Source organism: Cicer arietinum, chromosome 3 (genome assembly GCF_000331145.2).
Source record: "Cicer arietinum cultivar CDC Frontier isolate Library 1 chromosome 3, Cicar.CDCFrontier_v2.0, whole genome shotgun sequence".
NCBI classification, from domain to species: Eukaryota; Viridiplantae; Streptophyta; class Magnoliopsida; order Fabales; family Fabaceae; genus Cicer; species Cicer arietinum.
In genome coordinates, this window is record NC_021162.2 from 2,993,531 (window position 1) to 3,017,824 (window position 24,294).

General features: G+C 31.3%; 3 protein-coding genes across 3 annotated transcripts; all 3 read right to left on the reverse strand.

Moving 5' to 3' along the window:
- Positions 1–12,979: 12,979 nt before the first annotated feature.
- On the reverse strand, positions 12,980–17,637 carry LOC101507356 (ATP-dependent zinc metalloprotease FTSH 6, chloroplastic). The gene is given in 5 exon segments (XM_073366722.1): positions 12,980–13,390; positions 14,187–14,444; positions 15,076–15,389; positions 15,897–16,437; positions 17,063–17,637. Coding segments are annotated over 5 exon segments (1,695 nt in total). The 3' UTR covers positions 12,980–13,383.
- Positions 13,034–13,381, reverse strand: LOC140919609 (ATP-dependent zinc metalloprotease FTSH 6, chloroplastic-like). Its single transcript, XM_073365982.1, has one exon. It carries the CDS (start codon positions 13,379–13,381, stop codon positions 13,034–13,036), a length of 348 nt encoding a protein of 115 aa, XP_073222083.1.
- A 959-nt stretch (positions 17,638–18,596) lies between the features above and the next one.
- LOC101507670 (pentatricopeptide repeat-containing protein At2g36730) lies at positions 18,597–20,582 on the reverse strand. Its single transcript, XM_004491749.4, has one exon. The coding sequence runs from the start codon at positions 20,536–20,538 to the stop codon at positions 19,012–19,014; it is 1,527 nt and encodes a 508-aa protein (XP_004491806.1). The 5' UTR covers positions 20,539–20,582; the 3' UTR covers positions 18,597–19,011.
- Between the last annotated feature and the right edge of the window lie 3,712 nt (positions 20,583–24,294).

The following is a 24,294-nucleotide window of genomic DNA, read 5'->3' on the forward strand; positions in this document are numbered from 1 at the left end:
TTAATCTCTAAGATATGTATAACAATAATATATAAAAGAAGACAATTAACCGTAAAAAAATAAATAAAAGAAGACAATTATTTTAATTTTTTTACACAAAAAGAAGTGTCACTTGTGATGTACATTTGTCTTATGATAGAAAATCACTCAAAACTCAACCTATGATTAACACACACCTTTATATATTACTCATTTTATTCACTACAAGATGTATCAATCACAAACGTTTTAAATTTATATTTGATTATTTAGTCATGGTAGGGGAGTGATAGTGAATCCTAGTGTATTACATTCTTAAATTAAAAAAAATTCTTGGCGAGGAAGCATTGTTGTATTGAAGTGTGTGTAATTTTTTTGGATTAAAATGCGTGTAGTTAATACTACATTGACAATTAATAAGTTAATTTCGAATATTTAAAAGAAATGATATATACCTACTGACTTAAAGTTTTGGGTGGAGATTAATGTTAATGTCTCTTATTCAACACTTATGTTGTTGTGACAAAGTTTACGTTCAAACTAGTCTTGTGATTCTAATCGACGTCAGTCCATTGACGGGATCATAAATCAAGAAGATATTATTGGATATGGATTCATTGAAAGAAGCAATCCCACCTTGGACAATGAGGCTCAATGGAGATTGAGGAGTATATTCCAATGTAACATTTTCATTTTTAATTGAGGGTGTCTCTGATGCATTGATTGTATCTAATGCTTTGATTACATTTTATTCATTCACTTTTTCTTTAGAATTAGAGTAAAGATCAACTTTAGTCATTGAGAAAAATCGTGAGATGAAATTTAGTCTTAAAAAAAAAGATAAATTTTAGTTCATGAGAAAATTAAATTGTGACAAAAGCGTGGATTCTTGACTCTAGTTGTTCTTATCACATGATGCCGCATAGAGAATGGTTTACCATATTAAGGTTAGACAATTTTGGTTTTGTTTATTTGGGTGATGATAAAGCATGTGCTATCACAAAAATGAGACAAATTAAAATTTTCATGGATGAGGGTGGCATGCGAACATTGAATAATATCATATATATTTTAGAATTTAGAAACAATCTAATATCCCTGAGTATTCTACAGGAAAATAGTTTCTCATATAGGTCTGATGGAGATATGTTCATTCAGAAGGTTAGCAAGGGTGCATTAACAGTGATGAGAGCAAAGAAAACTGCAAGTAACATCTACCAACTATAGGGTTATACAATTGTAGGTAATGTTGCTTCAGTTGAGTCTGATGATGATGCAATCAAATTGTGGCACATGCGTCTTGGTCATCTCAGTGAGCGTGAGATGACAAAACTCCATAAGAGCCATTTGTTGAACGATGTTCACAGTTGTAAGTTGGATTTGTGCAAATATTGTATACATGGGAAACACTATCGTGCTCGTTTTAAATTCGGGAAACACAAAACATAGGGAATCTTAGACTATGTGCATTTCAATGTGTGGGGCCTAACAAAGAGCCATTTATCGAGGATTCAAGGTATTTTGTGACTTTTACAGATGATTTTTCACGTAAGGTTTGAGTGTATTTTCTCAAACATAAATATGAAGTTTTTGTCAAGTTCAAGGTTTGGAAAGTAGAGGTAGAAAATCATATGGCCAGAAGAATTAAGTATTTGCGGACAAATAACGGGACATAATACACTTACTTAAATTTTCAATTTTTTTCTCAAAACACGATATTTAGAGGCATTTTTAGTCTGAAAGACACGACAACAGAATGGTGTGGTATAAAGAATGAACATATCTCTAACTAAAATGAAAAGATGTATTCGGTTAAATGTTGGACTCTCTAAGGGTTTATCTTATCAACAAGTCACCACAAGCTTTATTGGAAGCGAAAGTTGTAGATGATGTATGGATAGGTAACCCCGTTAATCTTGATAATTTATGGATTTTTGGGTGTCTAGCTTATGTTCATATACCTAATGAAAATAGATCTAAAATTGATCCAAAGTTGAATAAATGTGTCTTCTCGTTGGTTACACAAAAGGTGCAAAGAGTTCAAGTTATTGGATTCAATTTCAAAAAAAATGGTGATCAATAGAGATGTTATATTTGATGAGTAGTTCAGGTTGAAACAATCAATTGAAGCAGATGTGTCTACATTAGATTGAGAAAATTCCAGAAGTAAGGTGATCCAGGCCAATGTTGAGCAACTATCAATAAGAAATACTTGGGTAGTACATGAACCACAAGTCGAACTAGACTCTAATACCGCTGAAAGTTTAGGTGGAGCATAAGATTACTCCCTTGTACGTGAGTGAAAGTGCCATTAGATCAAGCCACTAGAAAGATATAGGTCTGGATATCCATCCACTTTTTTAGAGGCTATAGCTAGCCAGGAGAAAGATAAGTGGAATGGTGCTATGGTGGAGGAGATGGAGTCCTTAAAGAAAAATCATACTTGGGAGCTTGTTCAGCTTCCTAAGGAGAAAATGACTATCGGTTGCAAGTGTGTGTACAAGAGAAAACCAACAGTAACATAAAAAGAATGGAAAAAGTTCAAGGTTCGTCTTGTGGCAAATGGGTATTTACAACAGAAGGAGATTGACTATGATGAGATTTTCTCTTCAGTCGTCAAACATACTTTCATCAGGGGCAATGTTAGCCTTGTTAACTAGTCGGGACATTCATTTAGAGAAAATGGGTGTAAAGACAACATTTCTTCACGGTTTCAATGATACTTGAGATCACATACTAGTTTGTAAATTGAAAAGAGCAGTCTCCAAGACAGTGGTACGAATGCTTTAATTCATACATGATTCAGATTGGCTAAAGATGATATAAGTATGATTGTTGTGTTTATGTTAGGAGCCTTGATGATGGTTTTTTTATTTTTTTGTTACTTTATGTTAATAACATGTTGATTGCTGCTAATCATTTACATAAGGTAAATGAACTGCAAATCATGTTGGGAAAAAGGTTTGACATGAAAGACTTAAGTGTTGCTAAGAGGATTCTTGGTATGGAAATTCACAGGGATAAGAATGCTAAAAAATTGTGGTTCTCTAAAAAAAGCTATGTTGAATAGGTGTTAGACATATCTAATATGAGAAATTGAAATGTTGAGAGTATTCCATTGACAAATCACTTTAAGTTTCGTTGAATCAATTTTCAAAGGCAGATGCATAGTTTGAGTATATGTCAAAGATTTTTTAGGCTAGTACTCTTAGTCAAGTTTGCAAGTTTATGTCCAAATCAGGTAAGCAACACTAGGAAGTAGTTAAATGGATTTTTAGGTAATTGAAGCATACAATAGGCCATGGTATCATGTTTAGCAGTGGACAAAGGTATGCTTCAATTGTAGGATATGTTGATTCTGATTATGCAGGTGATATGGATAATAAAAGGTCTACAACAGGATATGTCTTTATCCTTCTAGGAGGACCTATTTGTTGAAAGTCATAAATTCAATCCATAGTGGTTAATGGTTATGTCTACAATTGAAGTATAGTACATGATAGTAGTTGAGGCTCCCTAAAAGGCTTTATGGCTTACATGATTAATGAAGGAATTGGGTGCTGAGTAAGGTGGAGCTCGATTGCATTGTGATAGTCAGAGTGCCATTTATTTGGGTCTATCACGCTATGTCCATAAAATTATAATTCAAATGTCTCTTATAATTATCCACAAAATTATAATTCAAACGTCTCTTATAAAATAACTAAAAATAGTAGTATTTTTTAAAAAGTTATTGGGAGCTTCAAAGTGACTATGACCATTCTATGTCCTAACAAGATCCGCATATGACTATAAGATTTTTCAAATTCAAATTTATATTTAAAGAATATATAAATTTTTTTTTTCATCACCGATTCAGAAATATTTTTGTTCAAATATGTAGAGAAACTTCACAATAACTCATCATTTAATGTTGCATTACTCTATGAGTAGAAGCACCATTCAATAGATGAAGAGAAATCAACACAAAATACCTTATCTTTCTTTTGAACATGTCGTAATGGAATTTCAGGTCTCGCTCTATAACCCTTAACATATATACATTGTCTCTTTAAAATGAAATATAAAAAATAAATAAAAAAAGAAAGTATTAGTTGAAGAGAAAATATATTCTACCAAAGAAAATATATTAATTTTACAATTAAATTTTTTGTTTATATTTCATTGCAGAGAAAATATGTTCTATCAAAAAAATAGCCATTAGTGTCTCTTTTGTATTATATTTTTTTTGTCTTTATATATTTTGTTGTGTTTATTTGAATATTTTGTTGTGTTTATTTGAATATGTTCAGTTTTAATTTCAATTTCACATAATCTATATTATTTGAATTTATTTTAAGTTCTATTTTAATATTCATGTTATATGTTATTAAAATTTAAGTTTAAAAAATAAAATTGTGTAGTTAAAATAAATTTGTAAAAAAAGAATATATTCGACCAAAATTGTTAGTTATTTTGAGAAATACTTCGGGTACCATGTAAGAATATGTTTCTCTTGAAATATCAGCGATAATTTCGATGACAATGCATAATTTTGAGGTAGCAGATGCTCTTTTAATTTTTTAAACATATCTTCATCGAAAAAGTTGCTAAGAGTCCCACCCTCAACATATTACTAATCATTATTAATAGTACTAACATTAACTATTCCAAAAAATGTTTAATGTTTTATGTGTCTTTTGATTTTCAAGGTGTTGGAATTCTATCAGTTCCATATGCATTAGCCTCAGGAGAATGGTTAAGTTTATCACTTTTGTTTGCAATAGCAGCTTTAGCATTTTACTCAGGCATATTAATGAAAAGATGCATGGAAAAAAATTCAAACATTACATCATATCCTAATATAGGTGAACTTTAACACCGATCACTACACGAAAAAACGCATATTACAACGCTTTTTTTAAGCCATTTACAGCGCTTTTTCAAAAAAATAAGCGTTGTGGAATCGAGCGCTGTAAATGATACAACAGCGCTTTTAAAAAAGCGCTATAAAACATGTAAATACAACGCGCGCTTGTTATGCACATTTTACAGCGCTTCTTCACAAAAAAGCGCTGTAATATGCACCCCATTATATGAGTTATGGGTCTGCTTTTAGAGCGCTTTTTAACACAAGCGCTGTAAAATGCACACCCATAATTTCATATTATGGTCTGCATTTTACAGCGCTTTCTCAAACAAGCGCTATAATATGCCCAACCATAATGTCATATATGGGTGGGCATATTACAGCGCTTTCTCAAAAAAGCGCTGTAATATGCACCCCATTATATGAGTTATGGGTCTGCTTTTAGAGCGCTTTTTAACACAAGCGCTGTAAAATGCACACCCATAATTTCATATTATGGGTCTGCATTTTACAGCGCTTTTCTTGTACATTTTACAGCGCTTTCTCAAAAAAGCGCTGTAAAATGTGCACCATTAAGCGCTTTAGAACAACATTTTACAGCGCTTTTTAAAAAAAACGCTGTAAAATGTGTGTGTGTGTGTGTTTTTTTTTTAAACGCTGTAAATTAATTATTTGAAATGAAAAATGCTTTTTAGCTTTTTATGGCACTTTTTTTAAAAAGCGCTGTCTTTTATCTTTGTACCCAAAATTATTTTTGATCCAAAATCACTTCACAATCAGTAGAACAGAACATATTATAGACAATCAGTTCACACAATCAGTAGAACAGAAATCAGAACTCTGTAACTTTATTAACATATATGTAACTCTGTAATTTACAACCTAAGTAACTACATTCAGATACATATATACAACCTAATTTACAACCTAATTACCTACATTCAGATACGTATATATATATAACCTAATTTACAACCTAAACTACATTCAGATCCATATGCATGTTCATATATTGTGTCCTATGATCATTTACATATAATAACTAACAGAATATACATTATATGCACTAGCTACCATATAATATTCAGATCCCTTGCCCAGCAGCAAGCTATTTCCCAGAAAATCAAATAATTTTCATGTCAAGCACGTACTGACACCATTCTTCCTTTAATTCCATCAGATCTTCCTCAGAATATGATGGACTGGAATTGGCAAAGTACTGCAATATAAAAATTGAACATATTATATTAAGTTAGTATCAAATATATAGATAATTTATATATGAAAATCATATAATGCAAATACCGTACCGTTTCTGGGATAATAGTTTTATTCTTCTCAACAATCTCCTTCATGAATCTCAATATGTAGTACCCACAGTCGATGTTATTTGTTTGACGAGGGCACTTTATTGAGATCCATGTAATGTTATTAGACTTCTGCTTCGACACTTTAGCACCTCTTTGAGCTCGATAAACTTTTAAGGCACTATCGAATGAATAAATGTGATTATTAGAGCATGAATATTTATATATATATATAAATATATATATGTAAGAAATAAATGAATATTACTTACGTGTCGAGCATATTCTTTATTCCGGGGTGATTGGTGTAATCGCCGTGCACGGGATCCAAATAGTATATCACTTCAGAGACCGCATTGATTGCAAATAGCACCCAATGTGCCCTACAACAACAAAAAATTGGTTAAGCAATTTTGTTTATAGACAACTAATAAATTAAATTCTCATCAATTAAAAAAGATAAAATTACGTACCCTGAATTATATGGTGCCAAGAACAATTTATCACTTTCTTTATTTCTTAAAAACATATCTACAATGTAGTGTTTTACATTGTCTGGATCGAGTTTGAACATCGACATCTTATGCGGAGACAAGAATGAGTATTTATTTGACAGTTTCCTCGTGCACACGACCTTCTCGTACAAAAACCTTCAATGAAAATTTTAAACTAGATTAATTACCAATACATTTAATTAATTACAAATAAATGCAATTAAAAGTATTTTTTACCTTATGTACAAGCTGATTACAGTAACACTCAGCTCCTTATGTTCGAGAAGATCGTACATTTGCTCCTTTTCGAGGTATTCAATATACTCATCTCCAAAGATGTCTTTATTCATTTGTACGATGGGCGAATCGTTGCTGCTGCCCATGTTCCTTTTTATTTGGATGTCAAGACACGCCCCGTATTTACCAAGGCGTGGCTGACTTTTATTAGGAGCAGCAGCAGCAGCGACCGATTTTCCCCGATCTAGATTTTTTGTTGCTGCAAGTTTTGCAGCTTTATTACCCTCCAGCCTTTGTAGTTTGGCAGCCCTATTAACCTCCAATTTTTGAGGTTTGCTGCCTTTTTTTGGCTGTAGGGGTGGTTTATTTATTTGGACCTACAAAAATGAGGTAAAATGTTAGTTTATTGAATCTGAAAAAATAAAAAACCTTAGGCAATAAATGTGACAAACCTTTTCGGGAGATGTAACTGATTTGTCCTTGGGAATCTTTTTTTCGAGGGCAACAAGGTGTGTGGGCCATGCCACGTAACTGCCAATAGCGTCGCTTAAGAACTTCATATCTCCATCGTTGTCCGGTATGGGCAACGGTGCAGTTGGTTCGAAAGCAACCGTAGGCGATACTTTGACATGGCCCGCGGGGATCGGAATATTGTGCAATACTTCTCCCGAAGTATTGTGCAATATTCCTTTTCCCACCTTCCGTTGAGTCGGCGAGGACAAGTATAGGACACATGTAGTGACACCCTACATCAATAGTTAAAACATAAGTACAGTTAATATATAAGTTTGTTTAATACATAAGTAATTACATAAGCAAGTAAGTAGTAAGTAATTAATTACCTCGGGAATACTCTTCAAACCGACGTTGCAACTCCCGGTTTCACTCTCCATTTGTATTTCAGGTTGGAGCTGAACCGGAAGTTGCTTGTCTTTATTCGTATTCACCAAGAGTGCCACTTGCTCCGATAGGATTCTGAGCTTCTCTAATACTTCCTCGTTGGAAGGTTTTTGGCGCTTCTCTTGAGGAAAAAAGCTTTTGGGAGTTACGCCAAATCCTTTCCCCCTCACTCGACCGGAATACTCAGGGACATTAAACACTTTCCCAAGAATGTCCCTGCACGTATCCTTGTTGCCCTCTTGAGTTTCAGAACTTTGTTCAATAGTTTCCTAAAATACATGTAACATTAAAAAGATAAGTTCAATAGCATTTTTAAAATACAATATTAAAAAATATTAAAGTGATAATATACTTACACAAAGTTCTACAACTTTCTTGACATTTTCATTATCAACCACTCCTTCTTTATTAACACGCGCTTCCTTCCACAATATATGACGACCCAAGGGTTGATCGGCTTGGGTGTCTTTTCTCTATTCGTTAAAATCATAAACAAAATAATACAAATTAGTTACACACTATAGTTTATAATACAAATTACTTCATTATATAAAAGTGATGTTTAATTACTTACAATTTGTTGTTCAAGGCGTGCATATCCCATACGTGATTTCTTGTATGGGTGTTTTGGGTTGCTTGCCCGTTCGCGATTTGCCTTACTAATATTCTATATAAAAAAAAATAGCAATTGTGTAAAAATTTAAAATACGCTACGAATATGAATAATAAAACACAAATGCTAATAAATTAATCACTTACGACAAACGCCGGGTCAGAACGTTTGGAAACAAATGCACTCCATTCATCCTTTGATATATAATGTTGATATATCTTTGGAGGTTCAGCATTTGTGTTTCCTTCTCTATCTTTTAGATAGAAATTTGAGAGATGGGATCTAAATCCACGATGGATTTTCCCAGCAACTCTCAAAACATATGACTTTCGTTCCTCATCAAGAACAAAAGTGGTCTGCAATGAAAACAATTATAAGTAATGTATTTTACAGAAAAAAAATTATAAATGACAAAAGAGTAGATCAAAATATTTACTTGAATGTCATTCCAGATGATATCTTTGGCATCCTTCAACGCCTTATCTCTCCAGTTGTCTATTGTTATTGGGACATTTTGACGAACAACAGCCCCAATGTAGCTTACAAACATGGAGCTGTTGGGGTCAACTGGCTGACCACTCTCGTTCCAGCCAACCTAATAAATTCATATAGTAAGTACATGCCCTAAACCCTAAAAAAAGATAAAAATCACACAGCAAACAAAGTATAGTATACCTCAAATTTAATCCCACTACTCCTTGCTTTAATCACCTTTTGCATTATAGTTGCACCATGTTTGACTTCTTTTTCGTAAGTCTTGGAGGTGTCAACTTCTTCATTTTGAACTTCTATATCTTTGTTTGTATCCATTTAACTACAACAAGTTCAACATGCAGTTTAGTATAACATCAACAAGCTCAACATGGATCATGCATTATTATAAACAACCTCAACATGTATAAGTATATCTTAAAAAAGCTCAACATGCATTTTAATGATTACAAAAAATTTATAACATCAATACCTGAATAATGGTTCAAAGAAAGATGAAATGTAAAGAAAAGAGGGAACGCAGAAAGTTCACAGAAATATGGTTCAAAGAAATAGGATATTGAAGAAATACGTAATGAGGGTTACGTATTTCAATGAAAATATATTGTGTGAAATGGGAGAGATGATCTTGGGTGGAAATAAGGTTCGAAATGAAGGAGATGATCGTGGAAAACGTTATATGAGCCTACTACAGCGCTTGTTTTACAGCGCTTGACATCAAAAGCGCTGTAAAAGGCTCCGTTATTTTTAAAATATAATTACAACAGCGCTTGTGTTTAGCAAGCGCTGTAAAATGGGCGCTGTTAAATGTCATTTTTGGGGTAGTGGATGCCTCTAATCGAATGTGTGGTTACTGTCTGTCACGTGTTTGTATTGGATACCGACAAACATGTCTTTAGTTGGTAAGAGTATTTAAGATGTATATGATGTTTCGGTGAAAATATTCTATAAAAAATTTAAAAAAAAAAAAAAACTAATGAATGTTTTATGAGAATGTTTCAAAAAACACGTGTAACTCAAATCTCTGCAATTGTTTTATATTACATATAAAAATCTTTTGATTTAGAGAGAAAAATATTTATCTCTCTAAATTAACTGGTCTCTATGTTGGGAAAAACGCCCACCCAATTCTCTATAACTGTTACACTATAAAAAAGTTATAGATGATCTAAATGTATATAGTAAGAATATTATAATTTTCCATTTTTTAAGTATTAGAATTTCATATCATTTAAATTACCCAAATCTCAAAGATAATATTAAATAATTTCAGCAAGAAATTGATTGCCTTAATTTTTCATAAGAAAACATGCTTTAATGAAAAGATAGTGCATGAAAAATACTTCCATCATATGGAAAAGTATTTAGAAATACTTTAATTTGTTTCAAGAAAGCACTTACAAATAACCATTATTTTAGTGTATTTGATTTCTAATATCTAAATTGTGTTTTCTTTTACATTGTAGGTCCTAATTGTATGCTTTATATTAAAAACAGTTGGTTATATTATGCATCAATGGCTATAATTGGTTACCTAATATTTGGTTCAAAAGTTGAATCCAAATAACATTAAATTTACCACTAAAAGAAATAAGTTCAAGAATAACGATACAAATTACCAATGCATTAAAAGATTTACTTTCATGAACATACAGGAATCATAAAGTGACCAACATTTATGTTAGCACTGTCCTTGTGATCACAATTGTCATTGTTGCATTCTGTGTTCCTTTCTTTGGATATCTCAAGTCAATGGTTGGAGCTTTTTTAAGTGTCACTGCTTCAATTTTGTTTCCATGTTTGTTTTTATTAAGAATTTCCGGTACTTATAGGAATTTTGGGTTTGAGACAGTGACTATAGTTGTAATAATTGTAGCAGCTATAGTAATGGAAATTTTTTAGACATATAGTTCAATTGTTGAAATAGTATAAAATTTGTAATAGGTAATTAAAGTAGTGGTCCATTTTTATTTGAGGCTGTTGAGTTAGTACAAAATTTATGATAGGTTGTTATGCATTATGCAGTGGTCTATTCACGTGTGCACCGAGAGAATGATCTTAGTTGTTATGAGGGACCATTGGCCAACCAAAAAATAAATTATTGGTAAAATGATCAAAATATCTTTATTGAAATTAGAAAATTACAAACATACTTAAAACCTTAAATTTTGTATCTTATCCACTCTCTCACCCTTTTGACAGAAGCACCCTTTCTAAAATTAGCATTTGCCATCGTCTTCCTTCATTTTTGTCTCTCTTTGTTCGATGTTGCACACTGTGTCGCCTGCGACTCCGCCATTTCTACTACCGTCATTCGTTGCCCGTCAGCCCACACCCCAAATTAGAATATTTTGCGATCTGGTCACCATATTCACCACATATGTTAGTCATTGATTTGTGATACTCCATTTGAGTCTCTAATTTGGGATATCAGATTTGTGATATCTGCATTACTTTGACTATAAATGAATATTTGATTTATTAATGTCAATCTATGATTTGTGACTGTGACTCTGATTTGTTCATATTATCTCTAATTTGTGTCTGGGAATGTAATTTGTTGATAATAAATTTTTTTATTTGTGACAAGCATATTTTTATTTATGCATATTATCTCTGATTTGTGACTGTAACTTTGGTTTGTTGATAATAAATTTTTTATTTGTGACAAATATTTTTATTTGTGATGGCGACTCTGATTTATGACTTCCTTTGTTTTTGCATTATTTTTTAGAGAAGTTTTGTGAGAATGAAAAAAAAAAAAAGAATTGATTCTTTTTTAAAGAGAAAAATTTGTGAGAGTAAACAAAAATGAAGAAATTTTAACTTTTGTAAGGGAAATGTTACGATAGAGTATTATTTTATAGTTAAAATATTTTTTATTGACCAACAATTACAAAAGTTGAATAACATATATAGTGAACAAGCAATGAATTTGTGAGCAAGCAAAGAATTTGTTAACTCTAAGTTGTGCTTTAATTCATAAGGATAATTATAAAGCTTTTAACATTGAAAAAGTTTGCAATCTAATTAAAAATATTATCCTATGAATTTCAATATGCAAGAGAAGATTATTTTGAAATTCCAACTCCCGCATTTCTTGATTAACACTCGTCAAGATTTAAATGTGAAGAATTTATCAACTATCTAAGTTTGGTTGCAACTGAAAAGACACAAAATTTTTACTTGATTGATAGACTGCTCCGTCTTATCATGACTCTTTCGGTTTCTACTGCCACAACTGAAAGAATTTTTTTAGCAATGAAAATTATTAAGTCTAGATTAAGAAACAAGATAAAAGCTAACTTTTTTACAAATAGTATGACTGTTTATATTGAAAGAGAAATTGTTGTAAGTATCATTTATGAGTGATGATTTCAAGTTAATTAAACAACGTAGAACATGTATTTTTAAGTCATGTAATTAAATTTTTTTAATACTCCACTTTGGGTTTATTATAATTTAATTTTTTACTATACAATATTATTTACATATTTAATTTATACATTATAATTTTATATTAGTCACCCTAAACTTTTTAGTCAAACTCCACCGCTATATGCACCAAATTTACATTAGATCTAGAACAAATTAAATTTTGAAATATATATATAATCATACCAAATTTTTTTCTTTAACCAAATAGTTATAATAACCAGATCCGATCGATCTGATTTTATCTCAATCTCTCTCCACCGATAGTTTTTTAAGGCAAGTAAAACTTATTAGATATGTAAAAACTAATTTTAAATCTTTAATAAAACTATTTTATTTCATTCTAAGATATAATTGATTAGCGTTAGTTTAAAATATATATATATATATATATATATATATATATATATTTTAAAATACTAATATTAATTTTTTGTTGAAACTAATTAGATATTCGACTCAAGACAAATAATTCTATACACTTGTACTTACAAGAAGCATCACTAATAAAGACAAATAATTCCATAAACTTATACTTGTAAGAAGCATCACGAATCATTATTATAATTTTAATTTTTCTTAATTATACATATCAATCTACCTCAAGCTATATGAGATACTTCTCCATCCAAATGCCACACAAAATAAAGGGTGAAATTACTTTTGAAACAAGTGAAAGATAAAAATGAAAAATGAAATATTATGCCAATCATACCACATTACAAAGCTATGGTTTTTCATATGCTTCCATCATTTCCCTTGTAGAGGTTCTATTTATATTATTAATTGAAGAAATATCTAAGAATTCTGACAAGATTGCTCTAAATTCATCTCCACTAAGAGTCTCTTTCTCAAGTAACACATCCACTAATTTATCAATTGCATCACGATTATTCCTAATGTGATTCTTTGCAATTTCATATGCTTTATCTATTATATGTGTCACTGAATTATCAATGTCCTCAGCTAGTTTTTCAGACATTGAATTCCTTGCTAGCATCCTTAGCACTACATCACTACTTTGAACTGAAGGATCAGTTAATGTCCATGGTCCAATCTCAGACATGCCATACATTGTTACCATCTGTTGCAAAGTAAAACCCATTTTTCAGATAAATGTTATTTCTTTGAGTTAAATATGTTTTTAATTCTTATGAATTTTTTCATTTTTTATTTTAGTTTCAATAAATTTTTTAATTTTCTTATCAATTTTTAGTCCTTACCTTTTATAAAACGATGGACTAAATATGGACATAAAATTTATAAAGATTAAATTTGAAATATACGTAGTTTTATATTAAAGGGACTAAAAACATATTTAACAATTACTTTAATAAAGAAAATTATGTTGTTTGTGTATTCGATCTCTGGTAAATGCGAATGAAAAAACATATGTTAGGAAAGACCAAATCCTTAGTTGGATCTCAATTACGAATTTGGCTCCTTCGCATTCAGTAACTACGCATTTGGACATCGATTGTCGTTTGATCAAAGATCAAACTGTTCGAATTTAAATTTGGTAATTTAAATTATATGGCCAAAATTAAAATCAGTAATTTTTGGACCGTTGAATCAAAATTGAACGAACACCGATGTGCCAAATACGTGAACACGTGGACTTTTCTGACCACATAGAATTCAATTTTCTTAATTATTTTAGAGAGATTAGTCTTTACAGTTGTGCGTGAGAATACTTTTTTTTTTTATTAAAAATTATGTTGTTTGTCGACAATTTTAAATAGCGGTCACAATGACGGTGGTGGACATACCACAATCTTTGTTACTGCAGTAAATTTCAGTAAAATGCGACTGATGCAACCTCAATTACAACATGTTACGGTTTCGACAATATAAAAAATTATAATGTCGTTGTCACGGACCTTTTGTAGATACTAACCTGTCTTGCTATTTGTGTAACTTGTTGCAAGTCACCAGCAGCTCCAGTTGTTATCTCATTTTCACCAAATATGACTTCTTCTGCTGCTCTACCTCCTAAACCTCCGACTATTCTACCATATAATTGTTTCTTTGAGATAAGAGAAGGATCTTCACTTGGTATAAACCATGTTAACCCCCTTGATTGGCCTCTTGGAACTAGAGTGACTTTTTGTACTACATCATGTCCTCGAGTAAGTGTCCTGCAAAGTTGCACACATCAAATTTAGTATGTTTGATGAAATTGATATTTTTTAATTTAATTTGGTTAAAATTGATGTTACATGAAAAGAAAGTTCTACGGCAGACCACCTTAGTGGTCTGTTGTGGATTCATGCTAAAAAATCACTTGAAACATGTTTGATGACATTTTTTGAAAGTATAATTTTAAAGTTCTTCTTGTCTTTACGTCTGAAACTGAGACAATGACCTAATTAATGTTGGTCCGACGAGGCTACTGTTGAGAGACATATATGTTTTTCTTTACTATTATTGAATTGACTTCAATGAATCATTGTATTGGCTTTTAAGACCAAGAGAACCGTTCCAGAGATAAATCTTCATTAGATATCATTCAACGGTGGACTGTCTATAAAGATGGTTCATTGTAACATTCACCCTACAAGAAAACGTGACAAAATCACATTTGACCCACCATTTTCTTTTTATAGACAATGGTCAGTGGTTAATTTGTTGGGGAGAGGAGGAATTTGTTAGCCATACAGCTCAAACTCACATTCTACTTAATACTCATTCAGTATCTCGACTCATACCACTGAACTACACCCTCAGAAACAATTTTGACTAATACGAACAAGTATATGATGTACTTACGCACAAATAGCATGTCCAACTTCATGGTAAGCAACCAAAATTTTGCTCTTGCCATCAGTCATCTTGGTTCCTTCCATGCCTGCGACAATGGGATCGATGGAGTCATCGATTTCTTTCATTGTGATCTCCTCTTTTCCTCTCCGACCGGCTAGAATGGCAGCTTCGTTCATGAGGTTTGCGAGGTCTGCACCGCTGAATCCCAGAGTTCTCATGGCAATGACACTAAATGAGATATTCTTGTCAAGCTTCTTGTTGTTACTATGAACTTTCAATATTTCTTCCCTCCCTCTAATATCTGGTAATCCAACAGTTACCTATTGAAACAATCACAAAATTATTCATCTATTTCTTTGTTTGGCTTCAACTTTAACTTACACAGATTTGAAAGAAGTAGAAAGTAACATTATTATCAAATTTTGAGATCCATATATTAAATTAAATGAACTATTTTCTCAATAGTGAATCAAAATCTTATCATGAATCGTAAGATACATTACAAAAAAATGACATTATTTTAGTAAAAACAAATGACATAGAAAAATTATAAACTAATATATTAAAGATAATTTTCAAAGTAATTCATCCCCAAAGTGTGAGCTCAGTGGTTAGAGTTTTACATTGTAACCTCAAGAGACAAAGTTCAAATCTTATATGAGATAGTTGTAAAATGACCATCTTGAATCAAGATTTTTCATACAAATAACTTATATCTAAATACTTATATGTAAAACACTTATTCTGTTAATTAAGCTATTTATCCAAACAACCTTGGTACGAATCAAGTATCATAAAATACTGATAACCATGGAAAGTAAAGTTACCTGTCTATCAAACCTCCCAGGTCTAAGCAATGCTGAATCAAGAATTTCAGGTCTATTAGTAGCAGCAATAACTATAACACCATTACTATCATTGAAACCATCCATTTCAGTTAACAACTGATTAAGTGTTTGCTCTCTCTCATCATTCCCTCCACCTATACCTGCACCTCTTTGCCTCCCAACACTATCAATCTCATCAATGAATATCAAACAAGGCGAATTTTCTTTAGCCTTATTGAACAAATCCCTCACTCTTGAAGCACCAACACCAACAAAAATCTCAATGAACTCCGAACCGGATAGAGAAAAGAAAGGAACTCCAGCTTCTCCAGCAATCGCTTTAGCAAGAAGTGTTTTTCCAGTCCCTGGTGGACCTATCAAAAGTACTCCTTTCGGAATTTTCGCTCCAACTGAAGAAAACTTCTCAGGTGTTTTTAAGAACTAAACTATCTCTTTGAAATCTTGCTTGGCTTCATCAACTCCTGCTACATCCTCAAACGTCACTCCTGTATTTGGTTCCATCTCAAAGTTTACCTTGCTCCTGAAGTAAAGATATCAATGAAATCAAAACCATGTCAAGAGAGTCATGTTTACAAATAGGTAATAAAGTCTCTGTGTAACCGTATCACAACTGCAATTTTTCATGTTATCAAGAATCACGACATAATCTTAATCGTGACTGCAATTTAAAATTATGAAGGAAATTACATAGAGCCTATTTGAAAGAAATTTGAATTTTGTCCCTTGAAATTACAAAATCGAGCTCTTAATAATAAGCTGACACCTGATAGACTATGAAAAACCTATAGCTTATACAAAAACAATTTTTATCCTTTGTTATAGAAATAAGTTATACATATAAGTACTTATGTTATAAACACTTAATTAAGTTGTTTATCTTGAACATGACCTAATACACTAGCTTATTACTTATATAGCTATTAAAGTTTACAGAATCAAGTTCTTAGTATTGATCTGACATCTCATGAACTATGAAAAATCTATAGTTTATACAAAAACAAATTTTATCTTTTGATATAAAAATAGTTTCTACATAAAACACTTATGCTATAAATATTTAATTAAGTTTTTTATCCAAACATAACCAAATAAAACTACCATATTACTTATATAGCTATGAAAGTTTCATATGCTACCATAGATACCTTCCTAATCCAAAGGGCAAGTTAGGGCCACCAACAGGATTATTTCTAGATGTCCTTATGAGTAAAGTACCAAACAATATCAAAGGAAAAGCAAAATTTTCCAAAAAATCAAATATTACAAGTTTCCAATTTGTATCAATAGGATGAACACAAAAGTCAACATTTTTATGTTTCATTTTCCTAATCAACTCTTTAGGAAGCCCTGGTAACTGAATTTTGACCCTTTGAGTTTTTTCCAAAGTTGGATTATAAATTTCTGCAATAGCAACTGTTCCATTTTCAAACAAGTCCACTTTCTTAACAAAACCTTCATCCAAGTAATGCAAGAATCTTGAGTATGATATGTTACTTGAGGTTGAAGCAATTGGGCTATTAGTCTCAGCTATTGTGGGCTGAGTAAATGATAGCCCAACATAAATTTGGCCCAATCCAATCACACTTGATGTTAATAGCTTCCTCTTGGTGACTTTGGTGTCTAACAAAGTTTGTTGAGATGGGGTTTCTTTGTTGTTGGAAAGGTTTTGAGGCTTGAAGATCAAGGTTGGGGAGATTGAGAGAGAAAGAGTAGAAGACATTTTATAACTGAAAATTTTCAACTTTTATTGAAGATGTTAGTTATAAAGTTATTAAAGAGTATACGGCTTTGTAATTAAACCTTTTATTAAAAATTGATTCTAAGGGATGGAGTTGAATCTGTTTAAAAAGATAGAGATAAATGAGAAACTTCTGGTGCTTTTAATTTGGAATTTTGTTTGAGTATGATTTTTTATATTGTCTTATTTTTCATTCAAGAAAGGTCTGCCGTGTTGCTCTTTCTAAAGTTCCTACGTTTGCATTTCTCAACTTAGTTATGTTCTTGTAATTTTATCATCCTAAGCAACCAAATTTACTGTTTAAATTTTTAAAAAATGTTGAGAGATAAATGGATATGATTGTTCCAAGCAAAAAGCAAACAGAGGAGAAAACTGTAGAAGAGATCATCATCACAAATCACAGCCACACACTTGAAAGAAGTTGAAGTGGAAGTGTTAATTGTATGGAGTTTTGATTAATAACAACAAAGTTTTGGTTTCTTCATCACTGGCTCAAATGTTGCCACCTTATTATGTTGTTATTTTGCTTTTGACTTGTACCAAACGATGTTAAAATCATTAGTGGATATGATTTGACTTGGCTTTTTCTAGAGAATAAATTGATTTCACAAAAAATTTGGCTGCTCTTAAAATTGAATAAACCATCAATTTATGGTCAAAATAAATCTATTATTAATAATTCAGAACAAATGCTTTAAAAACTGACAAAGATGGCTTAGTTTTTATTCACCACTTTAACAAAGAATTTTAAAACTGTCAATTGGCTCATGAGAGGTTCAAAACAATAAAAGAAAATTGGCAGATGTGTTAGAAATTCAACTCAATCAAGCAACAAAGAAAATTTTCAGAAAATAAAGATCCAATGGCTTGCCTAAAGATTCATCATGAGTAATAGAACCAATTTGGCAAAAAGAATTGATAGACTTTGATACAGCAACCAATGTAAAAAATGGTGTAAACATAGAGGAATAGCCATAAAACATACCTGATAAATGTTAAAAAAAATCCTACAATACCATATACAAATAAATGGTGACTTGAAAAAATAACCAACAGTATACCTATAAAATGTCAAAAATAAGTTATCAATTGTCCTATTCTAATTTCAAATTTTCAAGTTTGGTATCAAACAATGTTGTTAAATAGCAACTATGGCGGCACCGTAGTGTGATAACGTAGTGAAATTTGAACAAATCCCTAGTGTTTCATGATACGCTATTTCAGTACAAAATAGTGTCAAATTGTCGCTATAGAACTGTTGTGTAGCGGAATTTGAACAAAAACCACACTTTCTGAGATCCATGATTGCCAACACTAATACCAAGTAGAATAAATTGAAAGCAACTTCTTCAACAATTAGTGAACCATCTTCAAGTGCAGGTTCAATACATCTAGAATATCATACACAGGCAACAAATGCGGGCAAGGATCATACCCAGCAAAGAACCTATACATGGAACCACCCAAATCAACACAACTCTCTCCGGCCATCTTCTTCAACCCTCCATCTCTCATCACCCTCCTCACATTCGCGGCTTTCTCCCACTTTCCTACTTCAGCATACATGTTAGCAACAATAACTAAATTCCCTCCCCTCTTAGGCTCCATTCCAAGCAACCTCTTCCTTACTTTATCCCCTATCCCCGAACGGTCACAAACATCATGAACACTGCATGCACTTAACAAAGTCCTCAACACAACCGGGTCAGGTGCAAAGGGCATTGTCTCTATAAAGCTATAAGCTTCTGTAAGGCGGCCGGCCCGGCCTAATACATCAACCATGGCACCATAATGCACCATCATAGGTTTAATCCCATGAACAAATTCCATATCACGAAAATATCGGTAACCTTCATCAACCATCCCAGCATGGCTGCAGGCACATAGAACACCAAGATAGGTCACATAATTGGGACATACATTACTACTTTTTTTATCACTCATCATCTCAAACAATACAAGAGCTTCCTCAGCATAACCATGCTGTGCTAGCCCCATTATCATTGCACTCCAAGTCCACACATTTCTCTTCTCCATTCTCTCAAAAACAAACCTAGCATAACCCAAAGCACCCGACTTAGCATACATATCAACAAGAGCAGTACCTAACTGACAACTCAAAAACATCCCTCTCAAAATCAATTGAGAATGAACCCATCTTCCAAGGCTCAGATAACCTAACTCGCCACAAGCCGATAACAACAACACCATACTTGTCTCGTCCGGCTCAAACCCACAACCCCTCATCTCAAAAAAATACCCAATTCCATCACTCAACCAATCACTCTCAACACAAGCAGTCATAACCGAGTTCCAAGAAACAACAGTTCTTTCCGGCATTTCATCAAACACCTTACGCGCTTGCACAATTTTCTTACAACAGCCATAAAAATTAATCAAATTGTTACAAACATAAACATCAGAATCCAAACCAAACTTAAAAGCATCAGCATGAACCTGCATTCCTTCAAAAAACCTATCAGCCATAGCACAAGACTTGAAAACAAAAGGGAAAGTAAGTTTATTAGGTTTAACAGCATTTTCACGCATTTTCTTGAACACCCAGATGGATTCAATGGGTGAATCACTTGATGCATAGCCTCTGATGAGAATGTTCCATGAAATGGGTGATGGGTTGTTGTTGGAGAAATGAAAAACGAGTTTATGCGCTTGGGTGAGGTTTTTGAAGGGAGAGAGGGAGAAAAGGTAAACGAGTTGTGAGAACAAGTGAGTGTTGTTGTGAAGGGAGTTGAGGTGGATTTGTGATTGGAGTTGATGGAGTTGGTCGATTGAACGACATGAGTTGAGGAGAGAGAGGAAACATTGGTGGTGGTTCTTTTTGGAGAGGGAGGGTGTGTTTAGCAGTGTTTGGAACCGAACCATGCATTTAGATTTTCAGTTTCTGGTTTGAGTTCAGGGAAAGCTGTTTTTTATTAAGTGAAGTTCATTTTTAGAGAATATTTTTATATTATATAGATATAATAAATCATTTAACTTATTTAAGTTCTTTAATTAATTTTTGCCGATTGAATTTCGTCTCTTTAAGTGTAGTTTCATTTGTCACTATGATTGTTTTAATCAATTTTAATAAAAAATAATTAGATTTGTCTTAGATGATAATCTAACTCAGCAATAGAAAAAGGACCATGAAAATCAAAATTAGGTTTTTTTATCTATCATTATTGTAATTTTCATCTTCTCCACCAAAATTATACTCTTTGTACCGCTGTTGACTTTTCATCTATTCACGATTAAATCTACAATTTTCTTTGTTATTTATTCTAAAACAAAGAACGTCTCATAGAATAATACATGTATAGTCTCGTATATTCCTCAAAGCTGAATTGAGGTACATGTAATCCTTCTAGAATGTTCTTCAACTTCATCATTCCCTTCGACACAAAATCCCAACTTTGATCTAAGTTGATAATTTTGCATTCATGCATGGATACTAGACCCGTCTAAACGGACTATTCTGCCCATTTAGGGTTGCCCCAAATAGGTTGAGGACTTTTTCGAGTCAAGTAAAAAAGTCTTGTTTTAATACAAATTGAAAAAATACTAAATGAGTCTTAAGCAAGTTGTAGGCATAGCAAGTTGAGGGTAGTCCATGCATTTTTTTTACTATAAACACATTAAGAATGAATCAATTTAAATGAGTATAAATTATTAAGCGATATCTAGCTCAATTTGAATGAGTATTAGTGTTAGGTCATAGATGGATAAGTAGATTGGATCTCTTTTGGGTCAACTTCATTTTGGGTCAGTGGCCCAATTTTAATATATTCATTTGTTTTTAAAGGGTAATGGGCACTGCAGACTACCCGATACTCAAACGAGTTACTTCGAATGAACAATAGGTTAATTTAACTAAAATTATTAGATTTAAGCCCTATATTTTAGTAGGATGTGTAGACCGATCTATATGGACTAATCAATTTTGATAGCTCTAATGAATACGTCCTAAGTTGATAAATTCTAAATTTCAACCAAATAACCGAAAAAATAAATTAAATTCCAACCAAACTATTCCATCTCCCAAGGAATGAAATCACACTAAACAACATTTATCCATCTCATCTCCCCAAAACTAAACCCTAATTATAAGTAATTCAAATTTCAAAATCATTCTCATATTTGACGAACAAGGAAGCGACAAAACAATCTCCAACATTTCAAACAAGTACCAAAAATTTTATAAAGTATATTTAGGCCTATTTTTGCATACATATTTTACGCGAAATAGATTGGTATGAGTTTGAAAAACAAGATGAAGTTGCAAGAATGGTAGTTGAAAAAAAAAACCTTCTAATTTTAATCTTTTATATTGGTGACTCAAATATGTTATATAAGACGAACTTAATATTTTTCATTAAAATTTGACGAAAAAGATCAAACTGACAAACAAAACCATAGTTATAGGATCAAAACGAAACAAAAAAATTAATTAAAAGACTAAAATGAAACCAAAAAATAAATTAAAGAACTAAAAGAATAATTTAGTCTAATATCAACTATGAACTTATTTACTTTACCAACTTCTCACATTAGAAGATTCAAATTTATAAAATTGAGGTCTTCCAAATTTGACCCCTATTTGATTTTAATAGGAGATTTAACCCCTTATATTTTAGGGGTTTTCAAGAATATTGTTAAACAATGCTGACAAGGGTGACCTAATACTAATTAGATATTGCAGAGTTCATTTATGCTATTCATAAATAAATTAGATACTCATATTTAAAGAAAGAAATAAACTAACATGGAAAAATTAAACTCGGGTTGTTGATGTTCACAGCCTCTTTGGAGTAAACACATTTAGCACAAAGCCATGGTCTTTGCGCTCATAGTCTGATTTTTTATTAAACAAACCTTTTTCTTTATTGCATAATTGTGTATATTTCAATGTTATAATGTCGTACTCTGTTTATATCAATTTTAAGTTGTTAGCAATACAAAATTATAATTTATTTTAATATTTGTGCAAAGCACTTAAACGAAAAGAATATACTTATATAATAATCTAATTCAATCTACTATTTAAAATTACATGTGATAATTCTCCATATTATATTCAACTAATCATTTTATTCACAAAATATGTTTCAAACTAAAAAATTGAAACCGTGCGCATGCACAAATCTTTTACTAGTATAATTAAAAATGTTATTCACAATCTCTTCATCAGAATTTAATTCATTAATAACTTTACAATTTTAGTAGTAATATTTTATTCGACCGATCAATCTTCTTAGCTAAATCAATGAAAGAAACAAAAAAAAAAAAAAAAAAGTTAAATTACATTTGTGGTCCCTTAACTTAATTTCAGGTAATGTTTCAGTCTTTTATCTTTTTTTTTTTCCGACTTGGTCCTTTATTTTAATTCGATATTTTATGTTTTAAAATTTCAACAATGTTATCCTTTTTTATACAAAAATTCAAAAAAAAATTCAATCAAAACTCATAAAATTAATTATATTCTTCAATATAATACAAATTTCATCAAATTCGTAACCCAAATATTCAAATAAACTTATATTTTCATACTTTATTTGATATTGTTAGGAATAAAGGACTAAATCGAAAAAAAAAAAAAAGATAAAAGATAAAGGACTAAAACGTTACCTGAAATTAAGTTAAGGGACCACGAATGTAATTTAGCCCCAAAAAAATTACACAAAATGGCTCGTTAATGACGATATTAAAAACATAAACATCTAATTGATTCAAAAATTACATGAAAACAATTTATTCAAACAACTCTTAAAATTAATTAAAAACTACAAATAACTAAAACAAGTAAATACTCAAAAGACAATAAAAAGCTGCATATGATGAAGATTTATCAAATTAGTCTTTCGTCAATCTTTCACATGCATCATACATAAAAAACCTAAACCTTTTGAACACTAAAAATATTTTCACCTATTCCAAAAACTTCATGCCTTCAAGATCATAATACAAATTGAAACTTTTCTTATTTAGGTCGTGTTTGCAATCAAACCTTTGTGCGAGAAACAACATAGAGGAGATACATATATGTTCGAGTGTCTATTCTAGACGTACATCATTGAGAAATATCAATTAATGTTGTGTTGAAGGGCCGAAGAGCACATATATTTAGTTTGACTAGAGAAGTAGTTTCTCTGAAGTATTGATATGTTAATAAAAAAATATGAATATTTTTATATAATTTAACTAAGAGAGTTAAATTGTTTAATTCACAATATAAAATCATAATCAAAGTTTAAAATTTCACAAATTATGTTCAATTACAACAATAAATAAACTCAAATACACAATAATATTATACTAATATGTAAGAAAATCATAAATTTCACTAAATATAAAATAATTAGGAAAAAAATAAAGTATCTACAAATATGTACGAGTACTGATACTAGATAAGTATCTGATACGAACACTTCATCATTTTAAAAGTATTTATACTCCATAGATTAATTTTAAAAATAAAGTATAATTGAGATGACAATATATTTATCCATAATAAAAGTATCATAAGATAGATTTAATTAATATGAATAAGTAAATAGTTAGTAAGAAGTTTACTCATAATTAAGGTTGTCCATGAATAATGATTTATAATTTATTTTTATGATAAAAAATCATAAGATAACA

Coding starts and splice junctions, on each gene's coding strand:
- LOC101507670 (XM_004491749.4), bottom strand. CDS start 20,538: ATGGTTCGGTTCCAAACACTGCTAAACACACCCTCCCTCTCCAAAAAG.
- LOC140919609 (XM_073365982.1), bottom strand. CDS start 13,381: ATGTATGGCATGTCTGAGATTGGACCATGGACATTAACTGATCCTTCA.